The 15,303-nt window shown below is 35.9% G+C and overlaps 1 protein-coding gene across 1 annotated transcript in view; it reads left to right on the forward strand.

Moving 5' to 3' along the window:
* The window catches only part of Lmbrd2 (LMBR1 domain containing 2), a 55,909-nt gene extending 48,376 nt beyond the window's left edge, over positions 1-7,533 (forward strand). The window contains exons 17-18 of the mRNA XM_013119063.3: positions 1,051-1,177; positions 2,068-7,533. Of these exons, the coding sequence (XP_012974517.1) occupies positions 1,051-1,177; positions 2,068-2,128 (188 nt within the window). The 3' untranslated portion in view covers positions 2,129-7,533. The remainder of the gene's footprint in view (positions 1-1,050; positions 1,178-2,067) is intronic.
* The last annotated feature ends 7,770 nt before the right edge of the window (positions 7,534-15,303 follow it).

A 15,303-nucleotide genomic window follows, 5' to 3' on the forward strand; every position in this document is an offset into this window, starting at 1 on the left:
CCGGAGAACTTTCTGGGCTTCCTACCCCATGGCGATACATCTTGACTTCTGTGTTTCTCCTTCCCAGAGTTCTCCTAGACTACTAGTCCCATCTATCTTGGTTCCCTATTGGCCCAACAGTGCTTTATTGACATAATCACAGGACTTCCCACATCAATGATGCAAACATCTTGCCTTAAGTTTTCCAAAAGAACTCTTTAATAGAGTCTTTTAATTTCTGTGTGTGTATGTGTGGGTTGTGTGTGTGTTTGTGCACATGAGTACAGTGCAGAGGGCATCAGATTCCTCTGGATCCATGAAACATGCGTGCTGGGAACTGAACTCTGGTCCTTTTAAAGAGCAGCAAATGCCCATGACAGCTGAGCCATCTTTCAAGTCCCATATTTTTTTAAGATACTTGTGCTGCCTAAATGAAGACTTGGATAATGTAAATTGTTTGTAAGAAATTCATGTGGAAAAGGTAGAGTTACTGACTCTGTAATAACCCACATGGCAACCATTACTCACATGGGACCACTAACACTTGTGTTTGCAGTAAGAGTAGATAAAGTATTTTCAGCAGTATCTTTTTACTTTTTAATGTGGTGGATATTCAAAGTAAATATAGACGTATATTTTATTTTTCTTGGCCATTGTTGCACTTATTCTTGCTATATAGAAAAATACTGTCTTTTCTTCAAGAGTTAAAGTGATTATATCTCAAATTTCTAGTCAAAATAAATAAATAAAGGTTCACTATAAAACCAAATGAAATTTGGTTTAATGATAAACAATTTCATTGTGTGATTCCATAATTCAATATAAATTCTAATTTTTACTTTCTAAATCTTTATACTATCTATTTTTATCTTAGACTAGCTAGATGGCTCAAGAAATTGTCCTCATTATTTTGTATTACACTGTCATAATTTGAATCTGATTTTCTAAGAACAAAACAACTTAAGTTTCTTGTCTTCACCAACATTTAGATATAGTCTTGATTTTTTTTTCTGTGATCTGTAAATGTAAAGACAAAAGAGAAGTAGCCATTGTTTTTCTTCTTCTGAGCAGCATCCAAGTACACCAGGGCTAATAACAGGACTGAAAGAGACCGAATAGAACTTCTCCAGGATGCAGAACCTTTGGATTTTAATGCAGAAACATTCACTGATGATTCTCTGGAACCTGAATCAGGAAGGTAAGTTCTGGCTGGGTCACTTGACTCTAGTATGCCTCTGAAATTCTAATGATGTACTGAGCTTGAAAACAAAAGATAACTAAGAATGAGAAAAATATTGGGCTAAGGATAAAGCTTGGTGGGTGTATGTTTGTCTGGTATGCAGAAGGCCCCAATTGTATGCTCAGCATAGCAACAGAAGAAAACATTTCCTTTTCACTATTAATTCAAAAATTTGAAGTAACATTTAATACCTTTGTTTTGTTTTGCTTTTTGAGACCAAGTCTCATACAGCCCAGGTTGCCTTCTAGCTTGCTGTGTAGCTGAAGGTGCTTTTGATCTGATACCCTGTGTTCACCTCCTGTTACAGGCATGCACCACTACACTCAAGTTTATCTGTACTGGGGAGTTAAGACCAAAGAATTGTATATGCTAGGCAAATATCTACCACTAAGCTATGTCCTTAGCACTTTACACCATTTTATAACCTCTAATTATTTTATTTTTGAAAAATTATGACATTCTGCCAGATATGGTGACACCTGCCTGTAATGTCAACATTTGAGCAGCTAAGATGGGAGGAACGAAGTGAGTCTGAGGCCACTCTAAATTTATGCAGTCTCCTGAATGTGTCTTACATTCCCCCATTTTGCTTATGTCCTTCACTTTGTGGTATATATATATACCATATATATATATGTCTTCAAAACAGTTGCGGGTTGATTTACAGTTGATTTACAAAGCCCTTTTGGATTATAATTTTGGGAAATAGGTTCTACTTTCTACTTTTGGCTACCTAATAAATTTTACCGTCTTTACAAATTTTGTAGTTACTTCATTTTAATGTTTTCTCATTTTTCTTTTATCTTATTTTTGATATTTTAGATCATTTTTGTATGTTTCCTTTTTAGGTATCAACCTGGTGGACGCTATCTCTCCATGTCTTCCAGCGTAATATTTGAAGATATCTAAAATCTGAAGAAACTCATGACTCAAATAACCAAGGTCATCACATCAGCTCAGCATTTATGAACATCTTTGTGCCCTACAATTCCTCTGTTCTCTCTGTGAATAGTAAGAATAACAAAAATGGCATTGAAAATGGATCACATCTTAACAATATTAGGTTATTGTTTGTTGACTAGAGTACCATCTTTTCTGATGGAATTTATTACATACCATTTGAAGTGTCTGCCTTAGAAGTGGAGTTAAATGGAAGGATTTAATTCATGATAGGCATAAAACATGGTTGGTTTCAAGTTAATTTTTCTTTCAGGAAAATTACTTTAAGGTCCAAGAAAACCATAAGTCATACTAAATAATATAATTTTGTAGCTATAATTTAAATTTATTCAATCTACATTTCCTAACAAAGTGAAAGTGAACTGAGACCTCAGATAATTACCTTCTTCACAAAACTCATGTCTTAAAAAAGGCTTCCTTATCAGACATAACTGAATGTAAACAACTCTTCTTCCGATCTGTATACAAATTAGTGGGATTTTGCATGCATAATTAAGATTATTCTTCAATTGATAGTGTTAGTGTCTTTAGCATGTGTATTCTAATTGGGTGATGTGTTATTCTTTTCATTCTTTGTGGTATAGTTTTGATATTATTGCTTTGTAAAAGATTTTCACTTCAGAGAAAAACATTCATCTTTAGCATTTAGCATACTGACTTGACACTGATCATTCCAACCAAGAAAAAAAATCATAAATATTAATGGCAAATAATATATGTATCCAAATTATACACACACACACATATATATGTATATATCCAAAGAGTTACCCAGGTTCTCTAATACTTAAAAGACGCTTATTAACACTCCTTGAAAAGAAAATGTCTGGCTATTCTGGCTATTTAGAGGTTAAAAAAATAAGCCATTTATGATTATTGTTAGCACTAAAATTGTAGCTTAGAAAAAGCAGAAAAATGTATTAGAATGGAAATGCATAGTAATCATTTGTTTGCTAAGCATGCTTATTATTTTAAATTGGTAGTTTCAACCTTCACATTGGGTATTACATTTTAAAGAACCAGTGTTTTATTACAAGTCAACATGGTTGAGTGCAATATGTTTGCAGAGATTGTTTTATGGTCCTGAAATATTTGTGTCTCTTACAGAATCCATTCTACACGAATGACCAGACTTGAACTAGTCCAGGACAGTCTCGCACCAATTTTCCTTACAATCATTACTAGGGCTCAAGTGTTGAGGACATAGTTCTATATTGGTACTGAAAGGATGCATCATCCTCATTATCTTTCTTTTTCAGCGATTGCATTTTATTGACCTTTCAAATAGATCCCCCTTTAAATATCAACAGATAGATTTACTCTGAGTGGAAGGTTGTATAACCTGCTTAATTCAAGGACATCTAACACATATAAACTTTTACTGTGAAATGTGGTCAGAAAGCACAGTGATAATGTAATGCTGTTTATAATTTCATGATTGGTTCCTGGAATACCTTGGGCAGATCATGGAACCTTTCAGTGCCTCACTTTCTTCATTTTCAGAATGAAGACCGTATTTGCTACATACCTACTGATCTACCTCACGAAACTGTTGTGAGGGGTTAGGTTGATGACTGTGTGCTGGGGTTTTGCTGGGCTGTTTTGTTTGTAGTTTTTTTTTTAAGTAGTGCTTTGAAAGGGATGATTATCACAGTAAGGGGTCTTTTTAGAAGCTTTAAAGTTCCCAAAGCAAAATGAACTAATTTGTTTAAAGTCCCTGAAATAGTGTTTCATCATTTGTTCTGTGGGTTTACTTTGAAATATTTTTCTTAGATACTTTTTTGTTAAAAGTTTTCTCTTAATACTCAGATGCTATTGTTGGAATAGAAGGATAAAAAGAAAAGAAATAGCCAATTTTACAACTAACTTTGATAGTGTACTAAACAAATGGGTAGGAATGTGTAAAGAATTCGGGTATTTTCTTTGAAGGTTACACTAACAGGCGCATACATACATATATATGCTTACATGCATATGCTTCACAGATAATACTGGGCCTTGTTATGGATTTTGAATTATTTCCACAGTGAATTTTTGACATTTCAGTGATCCAGAATGTTCAAATTTTTAAAGAATTTCTCTTACAGGATTTTGTATGCAACCATCTAGAAAAGTTACTTTGCTGGGTAAATTTGAGTTTAGAAGGCAATGATTTCATGCTAGGAAACTGAGTTTATTTCTGAGGAATTAAGTTAATATTTATTAAGCCACTTTGTATAAATCATTGGTAATATGTACAATATTTTTATTTTTGAGACACTTATTATATGTAATGATAAATTCACAGAAATATTACTACAGAGTTTACATACTTTATGTGCAAAATGATTTTCTTAAAGAATTATTTCTGGTACTTTTTTATGTCTTTCTTACATACTAACAAGTATTTGATTAGAATTATCTAAAATTTTGGTTTCTTGAGACAGGGTCTCATGTAGCCCAGGCTGGCCTCAAGCCTCTGTATAGCTGAAGATGACCTTGAACTTCTGATCCTCCTCCTCCACCTCTCAACTTCTAAGATTAAAGATATGTGCCACATCACCCAAATCAATATTTTTAAATAATTGTTAGTTAAGAATACTTAACAAACCAATAACTCAAAATAAGCATTATAGAAAAAAACTATAAATTTCAAGAATCATTTCTATGTATTATTAATTTACTTCTTAAAAACTACATAATCATTTTATTAATTGTGCATTTTTGTAAAAGAATTTTAAATAAGGATTAAAATATAAATGTAATTATAAATATTTGCTATCATACCACATTCATACAAGAGTTTTAGAATAATTTCATCCCACAAAAGGGTCTCATTTCACACAAGCAGTAAGACTTCAGTCAAAGCATCAAAAGTTCTCATCATAAAAACAGATCAGATTCAACCATCTAAACATCAAAAAGAAGTGTTACTTGTTGGTATGTTTCTGACATCTAAAATTTAAAATGTCTGATCTAAAATGGAAACATAGTATGTGTCCAAATTAAGTGTAGGCGTAAAGTCACTTTTTAAAGTGCTTGTAGCATGATAATGAACAAATTTCATTATGTTTATTTACAGGCTTTGTTTTATGTCTTTAACAGGTATAGAGGATGTTTTTGATAGTAGGTTGATTACCATATTAAGGGAGAAATAAAGCCTATAATTACAGTTCAGATTTATACTTTCTGAATGGACCGTGTCTGAAAAATCACAAGGAAGAAAGTGTATTTGTACTAAGAAACAAAACAAGTCCTTGAGAAGTCATGGCTCACTTGAATTTTCAAAGTGCAATGGATGTATAAATTTAACTTTAAAGCTAAGAAGTAGGCATAGTTAGGGTTTGCCTTTCTTTTGTGCCTCCCACTCTCCGACCTTCCCTCCCTCTTGCCTCTCGTTATTACTTGACCTTCAGTATGCTGACAGATGTCCTCTTTTGTTTGTCTTATGTACACAGTTGTTTCTGATGAGCAGTACAGTCAAAAGGAACTACTTCTGAATTTAAATCCCATTACTTGAAATAGCAGTATTGTACCTAAAGTAGTAAAACAGACTCCTGGACAAGTGAACAGTGTTTGTCTGTATAGAAGCATGGTGCATACTAGCTCAGTGCACTTTCTTTTAGATGACTCTAGAGGTTCACTGCAGTAAAAGTTATTTTCACTGTAAAAATTTGTATAAAATGACTTTAAAATGCCCAGCATTAAGAACTGTGAGGTATTTTATCATGAAAAGGAACTCATAAAAAATACTCATGTTTAAAAATGGAACAAAGAGTTGCAGGAGGCTTTGTGAAGTCTGAATATTTTTACTTCTGGATCAGTGACTTTTTGTAGCTAGCAACTTGGAAGACTAGGCAGGTTTAGCCCAACTTCCAGCCCCTAGATCCCAGCACTGTGAGCCCTCTGCCCAGTGGGGCAGGCACTACCCTCCTTTCTACTGCCAAGGAAGCAGGCTCACCTCTAATTCCTTCCATATTAGCCGGTATAACAACACTTCAATGGATTTATCCATTGAGATCAGGTGTCGTATTGCTGTAATTTAAACTTTTCTTAATAAATAAGACTTCTTATAATTCTGTTATCACTATCCTAAAAGACGATTTGGTTTCTTGCCCGCAACCTTTTCTTTGGCGGTTATATTGATTATAAATAATGTTGTAAAAGAATTTTACTGTGTTAGGTGCATAAGAGTAGAGAGAATAGCTGACTGTGGCAGACATATAAGGCAGATCCACAGCACATTAAAGTGCACAGCTTTTGGAGTTGGCATCATGGCATATATCTTCTGTCTTTATCAGAAGAATACTGCTAACCTCTTCCCTGTTTGGCACACTGAGTTTTTGGAAGACACTGTGTTGTTTATTTATTCTGTTAAACAATCCAATGGATTTGTTTTTGTCTATATTTTGGGAGCAACTTGAAGGATTTTTCTCATTTTAGAAGATAGAGAATATGTATACCTATCTTTTGAATATTATAACCTAATATATAAATTATAGCATTGAAAAGTAAAAAAAAAAACTCTAATTATTGATGTTATTTCCTGGTATTTAATTTTGTAAATGTTTTGTAAGAAAGTAATTGTAGTATTCCTTTTAAATAGTTTTAAAGTCATCTTTAAGTTCTGACCCAACAGACTGCCTTAGTACCATATTCTAAAGTAGAGTGCTCTGATGTGGATTTGAAACATGCCTGCATTTCCTTAGTTTCTTCATATGTATGTATACATGCACCATACACCAGTACCCAAGGAAAGCATTTCATAAGCCTAATTTCCACATTGCATTGATAGAGCTTGGTATTTTGCCTTCATATAATTCAGTTGACTAGATGAAATAGAACATAAATCTTTTCAAATTGTATCCAGTCACAATTTTCAAAATAGTAAACTCTTCATTTTGGGGGTGCATGATGCCAAGTTTATTCTTCATCAGCCTTTATTACTGGATATTATTGGATGTATTCCTACCTGGCCAGTAGGTTGTAGATTTAACTATTTTTCTGTAGATTCTCACTACATTTTCAAATCTATATTTGGAAAAAACTGCAAAGTGCTATCAGTAAGTAAGTTAGCATTGGCCTTATCTATGCATAATGTTCCTTAGTTTGATTTTGACAAACTCATTGACTCACAATTCCTTTGTAGTATTGTAACTGACTGTGATGTAATGAATTTTTTGAAGTGTTTATATGATTCGTTATTAAAATATAGTAGATTATGTAGCTTTGCATGAAATAAACTACATTTCTATGAGCTACAAATTGCTGGTTATTTATGCACCTTCATTGAGATTAAGCTATTTAGAGAAGATCTAGGTATTCTTTATTTCTTACAATTCACTGTCAAATTTAATAAAACATTTAAAAATGAATGATTAAATTGGCATACTCTTAGTATCTGCTCTGTCTTGTGTTACAATGATAACAGAAGTAAACAGAAACTTGATGTTAATGGCTGTGAAAATGAAGAAGCAATAGAAAGTTAACAGAACCAAAGTTGGATGTTTGAAAAACATCAATAAAAGCAATAAAACTTAGGTGTAAGTCTAACAAAACTGTACATGATATATTTCAGAATATATTAGAAAATTGATTAAATTAAACAGCTGAGTAAGTGGCGAGATACTCCATCTTTTGGCTTAATAGTTTATAGATGTGACCTACAAATTCAATGCAATCAATTCAAAATCATAGTAAATTATTTTGTGGATATTATGGAAGAGGCAAAACTCTACAAAAGTCAAATCAATATTGTCCAGAAGCAAAGCCTACAAACACTACCTGACTTCAAAGGTTATTATAGAACAGTAAGAAGGCATGGTAGAATTGGTGGGGAAATTACAGATCATTTGATCAGAATAAGGAACCTAGAAATGAATGCACATGAATAGATTCAGCTGATCTATGACAAAGGAACAAAGGCAACTTTGTGGAGAAATGAATGTTTTCCACAAATACTGCTGGAATAGTTAAGAAAAGCATATTATTATAGATACCAATCTTACACTTTCAACAATAATTAAAAGCCTGGTCCTGAAGCACAAATCAATGAAAATAGGTTATATAATAGATAATATTGGTGATCATAGGTGATCTTGGCTTTGACAATAATATTTAGATTTCACACCAAAGTGAATCCACAAAAGGAAATCTTGGAAAAAAAGGTTAGAAAGTGTTCTTTTTTGGGGGGAGGGGGCATGGGAGATGGCTGAATGGTTAAGAACACTTACTGCTCTTCCAGAGGACCAGGGTTTGATTCCCAGATCAACATGACAGCTCATGACCACCTACAAACTCCAGTTCTGGGGAATCTGATGCCCTCTTCTGGACCCCATGGGCACCAAACCTTCATGTTATATACATACATATAGTCAGGATACATACACACATAAAATAAATATAAATTTTAACATTTTAAATAATCACTTGTTTTTTAATATTCATCACTCAAAATTGCGTTTTGTTATGAGATACATAAATGATTTTATTTACTAGCTTCCATTGTCCCAATGGTTTCTTTCTTAGTCTGTCGTATTCACCCTTCTACTCTTTCATTTCTTTTTAAAAAGGTTCCAAAGGTAAGTGAGAGCACGTGACACTTGTCTTTCTTTATCTGGCTTGTCTGACTTAACAGGATGATCTCCAGTTCCATTATTTTCCTTCAAGTGACATAATACTATTCTCAGTAGTCTGATAACACTCTTCTGTGTACATATTCCATACTATCCATTGGTTCATTGATGGTCACAGACTGTTTCCATAGCATGCCTGTGATAAATTGTGTTATCACCACAATGCCTATGTGTATCTTCTGTTACAGTGTTTGTAAGTTTTCAGATCCCTCTTTTGTATGATGTCTTAGATGTACACACCCAGATGTGATATGGGTAGGTCATATGATAGTCCCTAGTATTTGGAGGGACTGCTATGCTGATTTCCATAGCAGATAAACTTTTTTATATCCTACCAACAATATACAAAGATTCTTTACCTCACCTACATTCATACCATTTTTTGAAGAAGGAATTTCTGCCTCATCTGGTCCCACAGCCATTGAGTCCCAAATCAACACACAGGGGCTTATATTAATTATAAACTGTTTGTCCAATGGTTCAGGCTCCTTATTGGCTAGCTTTCTCTTAATTATTAACCCATTTCTATTAATCTAAGTATCTCCATGTAGTCTTGGCTTACCAGAGAATGCCCGGTGTCTTCTCTTCCCGGTAACTTCATGGTGTCCTCTCTCAACTGTCTTTTCCTCTTCGCAGCATTCCTAGTCTGAAAGCCCCACCTGTACTTCCTATGTGGCTACTGGCCAATCAGCATTTATTCACCAACCAATAAGATAAATATATATTCACAGCATACAGAAGAACATCCCCCCATCAATTTTTTGTTTTTTTTTTTGTTTTGTTTTGTTTTGTTTTTCTTTTTCAGTTTAAATTTAGATTAGAAACAAGGTTACTTCACAAGTGAGTTCCAGGTCCCTCTCCCTTTCCCTCCCCTCCTCTCGTGCCCTCCCCCCAAACCCCCATTATCCCCTCATTTCCCCAGGGAGGGTCAGGCCCTCCATTGGGGTGTCCATAGTCTGTCATTTCATACAGGGCAGGGCCTAGAACCTCCCCCAAGAGTTCAGGGTGAGAGTGCATCTCACATTGTTGGACTGGAGTCCAAAGTCCATGTGTATACTTGGGGTGAGTACTGATCTACTACCCAAGCCTCAATAGATTACCTAGGCCTCCTCACTGACACCCACATTCAGGTGGTCTTGATCAGTCCCATGTTGGATTCCCAGGCTGATGCCTGGGATACAAGAGTTAACCTTTGTCAGGTCAGCTGTTTCTGGGGGTTAAACCAGCCCAGTCTTAAGCCCTTTGGTCATCAGTACTCCCTCTCTGTTACTGGCTTTCTTGAGTTCAGCTCAGTGCTTAGCCATGGGAGTATGCCTCTTCTTCCATCAGCCACTGAATGAAGGTTCTGTTTCCCAGACTCTCTGGCCATGGGATTGTAGGCTCGCACTCCCCAGATCTATGTCTAAAAATCCATATATGAGAGAGTACATGCCATGTTTCACTTTTTGTGACTGTGTTACTTCACTCAGGATGGTTTCTTCTAGTGTCATCCATTTGCCTGGAAATCTCAGGATTCCGTTGTTTTTTTTTTTCTGCTGAATAGTACTGCATTGTGTAAATGTACCACATTTTCTCTATCCACTCTTCGGTTGAGGGACATCTAGGTTGCTTCCAAGTTCTGGCTATTACAAATAATGCTGCTATGAACATAGTGGAACAGACATCCTTGTTGTATGAATGGGCATCTTTTGGATATATGCCTAAGAGTAGAGATGCTGGGTCTTGTGGTAGGTTTATTCCCATTTTTCTGAGGAATCTCCATACTGATTTCCAAAGTGGCTGAACAAGTTGGCACTCCCACCAGCAATGGAGGAGTTTTCCCTTTCACCACATCCTCTCCAGCATAAATTGTCACTGGGGTTTTTGCTTTTTAGCCATTCTGACAGGAGTGAGATGGTATCTCAGAGTTGTTTTGATTTGCATTTCCCAGATGGCTAAGGATGTTGAGCCCTTTCTCAAGTGCCTCTCAGCCATTTTAGCCTCCTCTATTGAAAATTCTCTATTTAGTTCTGTAGCCCACTTTTTAATTGGATCCTTTGGTGTTTTGGAGACTTGCTTCTTGAGTTCTTTGTAAATTTTGGAGATCAACCCTCTGTCAGATGTGGTTTTGGTGATTATTTTTTCCCATTCTGTGGGTTGCCTTTTTATCTTGCTGACTGTGTCCTTTGCCTTACAGAAGCTTCTCAGTTTCAGGAGGTCCCATTTATTAATTGTTGATCTCACTGTCTGTGCTACTGGTGTTATGTTCAGGAAGCTGTCTCCTGTACCAATTCGTTCAAGGGTACCACCCACTTTCTCTTCTAAGAGGTTCAGTGTGGCTGGATTTATGTTGAGGTCTTTGATCCATTTGGACTTAAGTTTTGTGCATGGCGATAAACACGGATCGATCCGCATTCTTCTACATGCTAGCCTCCAGTTATGCCAGCACCATTTGTTGAAGATGCTTTCTTTATGCCACTGTATATTTTTAGCTTCTTTGTCAAAGATCAGATGTTCATACATGTGTGGATTAATATCCGGGTTTTCAATTCGATTCCATTGGTCTACCTGCCTATTTTTGTGCCAATACCAAGCTGTTTTCAGGACTATAGCTCTGTAATAGAGCTTGAGGTCAGGGATGGTGATGCCTCCGGAAGTTGCCTTGTTGAACGGGGTTATTTGGGCTATCCTGGGTCCTTTGTTTTTCCATACAAAATTGATTATTGTTCTTTCAAAGTCTGTGAAGAATTGTGCTGGGATTTTAATGGGGATTGCATTGAATCTGTAGATTGCTTTTGGCAGGATTGCCATTTTTACTACATTGATCCTACCTATCTAAGATCATAGGAGATCTTTCCATTTTTCTGAGGGCTTCTTTAATTTCTTTCTTTAAAGATTCCCTTTCACTTGTTTGGTTAGCGTTACCCCAAGGTATTTTGTGTTGTTTGTGGCAATTGTAAAGGGTGATGTTTCTCTGATTTCTTTCTCAGCCCTTTTATCATCTGTATATAGTAGGGCTACTGATTTTTCTTGAGTTGATCTTGTAGCCTGCCACTTTGCTGAACGTGTTAGTCAGCTGTAAGAGTTCCCTGTTGGAGTTCTTTGGGTCATTGATGTAAACCATCATATCATCTGCAAACAGTGAAAGTTTGACCTCTTCCTTCCCAATTTGTATCCCCTTGATCCCCCTTTGTTGTCCTATGGCAATGGCTAGAACCTCAAGTACCATGTTGAAAAGGTATGGAGAGAGTGGACAGCCTTGTTTTGTTCCTGATTTTAGAGGCATTGTGTTGAGTTTCTGTCCATTTAGTTTGATATTGGCTGTTGGTTTACTGTATATAGCTTTTATTATGTTTAAGTATGTCCCTGTTACCCCAGATCTCTCCAAGACCTTTATCATGAAGGGGTGTTGGATTTTGTCAAAGGATTTTTCAGCATCTAGTGAGATGATCATGTGGTTTTTCTTTCGCAGATTGTTAATATGGTGGATTACATTGATAGATTTTCTAATGTTGAACCATCCCTGCATTCCTGGGATGAAGCCTACTTGATCATGGTGGATAAGTTTTCTGATGTGTTCTTGAATCCGGTTTGCGAGTATTTTATTGAGTATTTTTGCATCAATGTTCATGAAGGAAATTGGTCTGAAGTTCTCTTTCTTAGTTGTGTCTTTGTGTGGCTTGGGGATCAAGGTTATTTACGCCTCATAGAAAGAGTTTGGCAAAGACCCTTCTGCTTCTATTGTGTGGAATACTTTGAGAAGAATTGGTATGGCTGTTCTTTGAATTTCTGGTAGAATTCTGCACTGAGGCCATCTGGACCTGGGCTTTTTTTGGTTGGGAGACTTTTGATGACTGCTTCTATTTCCATAGGGGTTATAGGTCTATTTAAATTGCTTATCTGTTCTGGATTTAATTTTGGCAAGTGATAGGTATCCAGGAAGTCATCCATTTCCTTTAAATTTTCGAATTTTGTGGAGTACAGGTTTTCAAAGTATGACCTGATGATTCTCTCGATTTCCTCAGAGTCCGTTGTCATGTCCCCCTTTGCATTTCTGATTTTGTTAATTTGCATGTTCACTCTCTGCTGTTTGGTAAGTTTGGACAAAGGTTTGTCTATCTTGTTGATTTTCTCAAAGAACCAACTCTTTGTTGCATTGATTCTTTGTATTGTTTTCCTAGTTCCTACTTTATTGATTTCAGCCCTCAATTTGATTATTTCCTGGCCTCTACTCCTCCTGGGGGAGTTTGCTTCTTTGTGTTCTAGAGCTTTCAGCTGTGCTGTTAATTCTCTAGTATAACTATTCTCCAGTTTCTTCATGTGGGCGCTTAGTGCTATGAACTTCCCCCGTAGCACTGCTTTCAAAGTACCCCATAGGTTTGGGTATGTTGTGTCTTCATTCTTATTGAATTCGAGGAAGTCTTTAATTTCTTTTTTTATTTCCTCTTTGACCCAGGGATGGTGCAGTTGAGCATTATTCAATTTCCATGAGTTTGTAGGTTTTCTGCAATTTGTGTTGTTGTTGAATTCTAATTTTAAAGAATGGTGGTCTGATAAGATGCATAGAGTTATTCCAATTTTTTGTAGCTGCTGAGGTTTGATATGTTGCCAAGTATGTGGTCGATTTTTGAGAAGGATCCATGTGGTGGTGATAAGAAGGTATATTCTTTTTTATGTGGTTGAAATGTTCTATAGATGTCTGTTAATCCCAGTTGGGTCATTACTTCTATTAGACCCTTTGCTTCTTTGTTGAGTTTCTGTCTGGTATTCCTGTCTAGTGGTGAGAGTGGTGTGTTGAAATCTCCCACTATAACTGTGTGGGGCTTTATATGTGATTTAAGTTTTAGTAATGTTTCTTTTACGAATGTGGATGCCTTTGTATTTGGGGAATAGATGTTCAGGATAGACACTTCATCTTGGTGGATTTAGCCTGTGATGAGTATGTAATGACCTCCTTCATCTCTTTTGATTGATTTTATTTTAAAGTCTAATTTGTTAGATATTAAGATTGCTACCCCTGCTTGTTTCTTGGGTCCATGTGATTGGAAAATTTTTTCCCAACCTTTTAACTCTCAGGTAATGTCTGTCTTTGAGGGTGAGGTGTGTTTCTTGTATGCAGCAGAAGGAAGGGTTCTATCTTCGAATCCATTCTGCTAGCCTGTGTCTTTTTATGGGTGAGTTAAGGCTATTAATGTTGGGGGATATTAATGATCATTGATTGCTCATCCTTCTTTGATTTGCAATGGTTGTTGTTGGTGGAATCATGTGTGGAATTTCACCCCTTTGTTCTTTTGGCTGTTGGTAGAGAGGGATTCTCTAATGCTTATGTTTTTCTGGTTGTAGTTAACTTCCTTGGGTTGGAGTTTTCCTTCCAAAACTTTCTGTAGGGCTGGGTTAGTGGACACATATTGCTTGAATCTAGTTTTGTCATGGAATATCTTGTTTTCTCCATCTATAGTGATTGAGAGCTTTGCCGGGTATAGTAGTCTGGGCTGGCATCCATGGTCTCTTAGTGTTGGTAGAATATCTATCCAGGACCTTCTGGCTTTCAGAGTTTCCATGGAGAAGTCAGGTGTAATCCTGATAGGTTTGCCTTTATATGTTACTTGGCCTTTTTCCTTAGCTGCTCTTAATATTCTTTCTTTATTCTGTATATTTGGGGTCTTGATTATTATGTGGCGAGGGGACTTTTTTTTTGTGATCCACTCTATTTTGTTTTGTGTAAGCTTCTTTTTTTTTTTTTTTCTTTTTTTGGTTTTTCGAGACAGGGTTTCTCTGTGGCTTTGGAGGGTGTCCTGGAACTAGCTCTTGTAGACCAGGCTGGCCTCGAACTCACAGAGATCCGCCTGCCTCTGCCTCCCAAGTGCTGGGATTCTGTAAGCTTCTTGTACCTTCATTGGCATGTCTTTCTTAAGGTTGGGAAAGTTTTCTTCTATGATTTTGTTGAATATGTTTTCTGCCCCTTTGAGGTGGTTTTCTTCTCCATCATCATGCCTATTATTCTTAGGTTTGGTCTTTTCATGGTGTCCCATATTTCCTGGATGTTTTGTGTTAAGGATTTATTGGACTTAAGATTTTCTTTGGTTGATGAATCCATTTCTCCTAGTGTATCTTCAACACTTGAGATTCTCTCTTCCATCTCTTGTATTCTGTTGTTAATGCTTATATCGGTAGTACCTGACCGTTTGTCCAGCTTTTCTATTTCTAGCCTTTCTTTAGATTGTGTTTTTCTTTTATTGTCTCTATTTCAGTTTTCAACTCTTGCAGTGTTTGCATTGTTTCTTGCAATTTTTGGTTTATCTTTTCATCCGTTTGTTGCCTTTTATGAATTTTTTGGTTTGTTCTTTCTTCCATTTCTTTCATTTTTTGCTTTGTTTTTTCTTCCATTTCCTGACTTTTTTGGTGTGATTCTTCTTCCATTTCCTGTCTTTATTGGTATGTTTCTTCTTCCATTTCTTTCATTTTTTAATTTGTTTTTTCTTCCATTTCTTTCATTTTTTGGTTTGTTTTTTCTTCCATTTCTTTGAGGGA

This window comes from Mesocricetus auratus, unplaced genomic scaffold (assembly GCF_017639785.1).
Source record: "Mesocricetus auratus isolate SY011 unplaced genomic scaffold, BCM_Maur_2.0 Super-Scaffold_100015, whole genome shotgun sequence".
NCBI lineage: Eukaryota > Metazoa > Chordata > Mammalia > Rodentia > Cricetidae > Mesocricetus > Mesocricetus auratus.